Source organism: Bison bison, unplaced genomic scaffold (assembly GCF_000754665.1).
Source record: "Bison bison bison isolate TAMUID 2011002044 unplaced genomic scaffold, Bison_UMD1.0 scf7180017864180, whole genome shotgun sequence".
Taxonomy (NCBI): domain Eukaryota; kingdom Metazoa; phylum Chordata; class Mammalia; order Artiodactyla; family Bovidae; genus Bison; species Bison bison.
The window spans coordinates 8,316,883-8,321,331 of record NW_011494752.1 but is presented as its reverse complement, the minus strand read 5'-3'; the positions used below and the strand labels follow the sequence as shown (position 1 = coordinate 8,321,331).

General features: G+C 57.8%; 1 protein-coding gene across 1 annotated transcript in view; it reads right to left on the bottom strand.

The window, feature by feature from the left end:
* MPRIP (myosin phosphatase Rho interacting protein) overlaps positions 1-4,449 on the bottom strand; it is a 92,993-nt gene that overhangs the window by 26,782 nt on the left and 61,762 nt on the right. Inside the window, exons 10-12 of the mRNA XM_010843163.1 lie at positions 4,121-4,225; positions 2,756-2,812; positions 1,739-1,807 (exon numbers count right to left, since the gene is read on the bottom strand). Coding sequence (XP_010841465.1) covers positions 1,739-1,807; positions 2,756-2,812; positions 4,121-4,225 — 231 coding nt within the window. The remainder of the gene's footprint in view (positions 1-1,738; positions 1,808-2,755; positions 2,813-4,120; positions 4,226-4,449) is intronic.

Sequence of the window (4,449 nt, the reverse complement as noted above, 5' to 3'; positions counted from 1 at the left end):
AAAGTCCCTGCAGGACTTCCCTGGCAGTCCAGTGGTTAAAACTTTGCCTTCCAATGCAGGGGGTGTTTGTTCAATCCTTGGTTGCAGAGCTAAGATCTTGTGGTCAAAACCAAAACATGAAACAGAAGCAATACTGTAACAAATCCAGTAAAGACTTTAAAAATGATCCACGTCAAAAAAATTTTGGAAAAAAATCAGAGAGATTTTTGCACCTGCCTTTAATGCCTAACTTCTGAGGACAGCTAGATTCTCACATGGGTCTCTGAACTTAGTCTGCTGGCAGCTTTTGGCTGAAGTGTATAAGGAGGGCCTGGCCTCACACAGACTCAGGCTGGAAAAGTCTTTTCAGACAGTTGCGGCTGTTCTTCTTTGAAAAGTGGTAGTTTCCTAAAGATGAACTGCATAGTGGAATCTTTCTGTCCTTGCTGTTATGTTAAAATCCATGGTTCTACCCTGCTCCGTGCATGGACCTCTAACCCACGCGTGACCTGGTGGCACCACGTGCCGCTCCTGGGAGAGTCCCCAGACACTGGCGTGCTCCTTGTTGCAGAGCGAACACCATCCACTGTCATCCCTGCCTATTTCATCAGGGAATCTAGGCTCAGGGACGCTGTCAGGTGAGAGACGACGAACACAAGTTTTCCAAAGTTCCAGTTTTTCTTAAAATCTCAAATTGAATCATTGATAACAGTTCTTTCGGTCGTTTTCCTTGGAGGAAGAGACTCGGTGTATTTAATCGAGTGAGCATCTGTGCGTTGGCGTTTAAGCAGAGATGGTGGGCCGCGAGGAGGGGGGATGGCAGAGGGCAGCGTGGTCGCAGTGGGTGCTCCCCACGAGGTGGCGTCACGCCTGGACAAGCAGCACAAGGGACTTCGCCAGCTTCCGGTGGGTGCTGAAGGCTGAGCCTAGTGAATCAGCACTTTCCTGTCCTGTGAAGGCGCTTTCTGTAAGGCTGTAAACGTGTGGCAGTGAAGGACACACTGGCTATCTGCTCCCGTAGCCTGGCTGGCTAAGGCACCCACCATCAGCACAAAGGCCAGCACAAGGGAAGAGGTCAACGGCATCGCAGTCTTCCAGCACTATTTTTGTTATAAAACCCTGGACGGGCCTCCAGGGGTCCATAAAGTACACTGTGAGAACAGCCCAGCACCTGCGCGTGCCCCTGCGGCCCCTGGCACCCACACTACTCCCCATCTGCTTGCCCACCAGCCTCTGTCGCCTGGGCGTACAGAGGCACAAGAACCACTAACGTCATTCACATTTGGGAGTGTATCTCCCAAAGGAGATTCCTGGAGTGGGAAGCAAGGGAAAAGGTACAGGAACAGAATGCCAAACGCAGAAGAGGTTTTTCTGTAGGTGAAGAAAAAGCCCTTCTGTTTGGTGTTCAACCACAGAACCAGGGCTCTCAACCAGGCTGCCAAGTTCACCTGCCACATCCCATCCTTGTCCAGAAAACAAGGGACAAGATGAATTAGTTTGGTTCTTTGCAAGACAATTCACCACAATATTTCCGTGCAGAAAGAAGAAAACTGCTCATCCTGAGTTTTAAAATGAGACATCTTTCAGTGTTTTTCACAGAACACAGACAAGAAAAGCTGCTGAAGCCCCCCCATCCCAGGTGCTGAAGCAGGGCTTGGAGAGCCTACTTCTAGCAGAAGCCAGTCCCAGAACATCAGAGTCTGCCCCAGGGCTGGACTGGGCCACCCGTCAGCACACAGCATGGACCTGAGACACTCACCTCTTCAGCCACCGAGTCCCTGTAGAACCTCAGGCTTTGATCAGCAAGGACAAACCAGTGCTTCTTCCACTAAAAAAGAAGGGGAAAAGTCAAGACTGAACTCCACACTCCTGCTCCAAGGCGCTCCACAGCCAGGGTCCTGGGGGACCTCCCTGAGCACAGGGAACGCAGACAGTAGGTGGCCCCTCTGGCTGGGGCACACACACAGGACTCTGCTCAGGCCACAGGCAGCCACATGCACACGCCTTCTCCCCTGTGATAAGGCGGTGTGGGCACTCCACCCATAGGGGTGTGGCTGCAGAGGGGAGCCAGGCCCCCCAAGCCCAAGGAGGCAGCCTGTGAGTTGCGGCCACCTGCTGCCAGCAGGGGTGACCCAATCACAACCAGCCAGACTTCCCAGTCTTCACTGTGAGGATCGACAGGGGTGCTGAGTCTGCAGGCAGAGCCAAGGGGGTGGATATGGAGCAGGGAGAGAGAGAGAGAGAGAGAGAGAGAGAGAGAGAGAGAGAGAGAGAGAGAGAGAAGGAGGGCGGGGAGGGGCATCCGGGGGTCTCGCAGAGGGACCGGAGGCTTCTCCTGCCTCCTGGAGGCCTGATCTCCACCCCAGCAGCCACTAGTGGCTCGCTCTTTCTGCTCAAGTCCGCCAGCTCCTCCCAGACCTGTGGCTGCATCTCAGCTGCTGCCTACCACCTCACAACCAGGGAGCCTGTTCTTGGGGAACCTGGGCTCTCAGGAAACCTCTGCAGAATGTGGCCAGGCGGGAAGCTCAGGTTGAAGGGCATCCCCAGGCCTGAGGCTGATGCCCACCAGGAGCGGGGAAGCAGTCCACATGCTGGCAGCAGGCAGGCTGGTGCACCCACTGCCCACCACACCCCCACTTCTGAGGAGACGGGGTCGTGGTCACAGTCCTGGAGGTGGTAGACAAGGGCCAGCGCTCCCACACCCATGGGGACAAGGCCAGCTGGACCTTGCACCCGCTCCCCAGTGCCTGGGGCCACGGCAGTTCCAGCCACTCACCTGGCCATCCTCATACTGCTTGGTCAGCCAGCCTTTTTTGAAATTCAGCAGGTCGGGCTAAGAGAGAGGAATAAAGAACAGCTCAGAGAAAAGCAGCCTGGTGTCTGGATCTGTGCAGAAGCAGACTGATGAGGCAGGCATTTCTCTCCCAGTGAGGGGCCCTAGGAAAGGGGGCTTTTCCACGTGCCAGATGAGCACATGTGGCTCCTTGCCCTGGCAGGGGCTGCCCAAGCCACTCCCAGGGTGTGCATCTCCAAGGAGGGTAAGGTTGCGCACCGGGCACAGGTGCGGCCCCCTCGGCCCATAAGTAACACAGCAGGGCTGCCGGGAAGCAAAGAACAGTCCAGACAGAGCCATCCGGCATCTCACTGGAGGGAAGATGAGCAGTGATGGCTGAGACTGAGAGTCTCATAAAGGCCACGGGAAGACTGACAGCATCTGGTGTGAGCACGATGCAGCAGTGAGCTGCCAGGACCCTCCAGCCACTGGCCTGCCAGGATGATCCTGAGCCCCTGCTTCCCTACAAGCAGCAGAGCCAGGACAGCAGGTGCTAACAGCACCTGAGAGCACCCATAGGGCTCTCGCAGCCCTGGGCCTGGCTGGTGTCTTGTGTGGGTGTGGCAAGGCCAGGTGCACAGAGATGCAGCACTGCAACGTCCAAAGACCGAAGGAGAGCTAAGAGAACACAGGCCCCGGGGCGGGACACACATCAGCCATGGGTGCCCTGGAGCCTCTGCTGCAAAGTCCAGACTCCAGGTGAGAGAGCATGTGCCCTGGCCCAGCTTGGGAGTCGCTGGGGTCCCCACGCCTGGGGGGGTTGGGACCAGCCCTGGTTCCTCAGGAGGCCGAGGACGAAGGCATGAAGGACCCATGTGAGCCGCTGTCTTCACTCCTGGGGCTCTAATCTGCCTTTCAGGGCTCCCTGAGGGGGCGGTGGTCCCGCCAGACCTGCCTGATCACTCCCTACCTCCACTCAACGGCCACAGCTCTCATGCCCTGGAACGAAGGCCAGGCCCCCTCCGTGGTGACCCCATGAACAAGAGACGTGCCCAGTGGGAAGGGGGCTCCTGCCTCCAAGACGTTACAGAGACAAACACTCAAAACGAGAAGAACAGAGGTTCGTGCTGTGGCCCCAGCCCCCAGAGCCAAAATTCTGCGGTCCTGGCGGCCTCCTCTGCCGGAGATCTCAGAGCTCAGGATGCCCATGTAGCCCAGAGAAGGGGCAGAAACACAGCATCTGCTTCTCACACAGACACGACGGCCCGTGCACAGGGGGCAGTCAGCACGGACACCAGCAGACAGAGCCCCGTGACAAGCAGCAGGGGCGACGTCTCCAGGCCTCAGAGCACAGGCGCCCGGGCTCACCGTCAGGGAGGACTCCGTGGACCTCCTGTCCAGTGACTTGGCTCTTCGGTGTGGAGACAGGGGGGAGGCCGAGGCGTCTGGGAGAGGAGCTTCGCTGGGGAGGTCCTGTGGCAGAGAGCAGTCCCGTCAGCACCAGCCAGTCCCTCATCCGCTAGAGCCGCAGGAGGGTGGGCTTCAGGGCCGTGTTGCGGGCAAGGAGTGGGGCTTTGCTGTCTGGTGCCTCGGCACCTCTGCCCCCGCGGACAGGACCTGCGTGCAGATGGGACCCACGCCCAGACTCCTGGTCCTGAGCCTAAAACTGCCTGCCGGGGCTTGAGCCACTCTGGGGG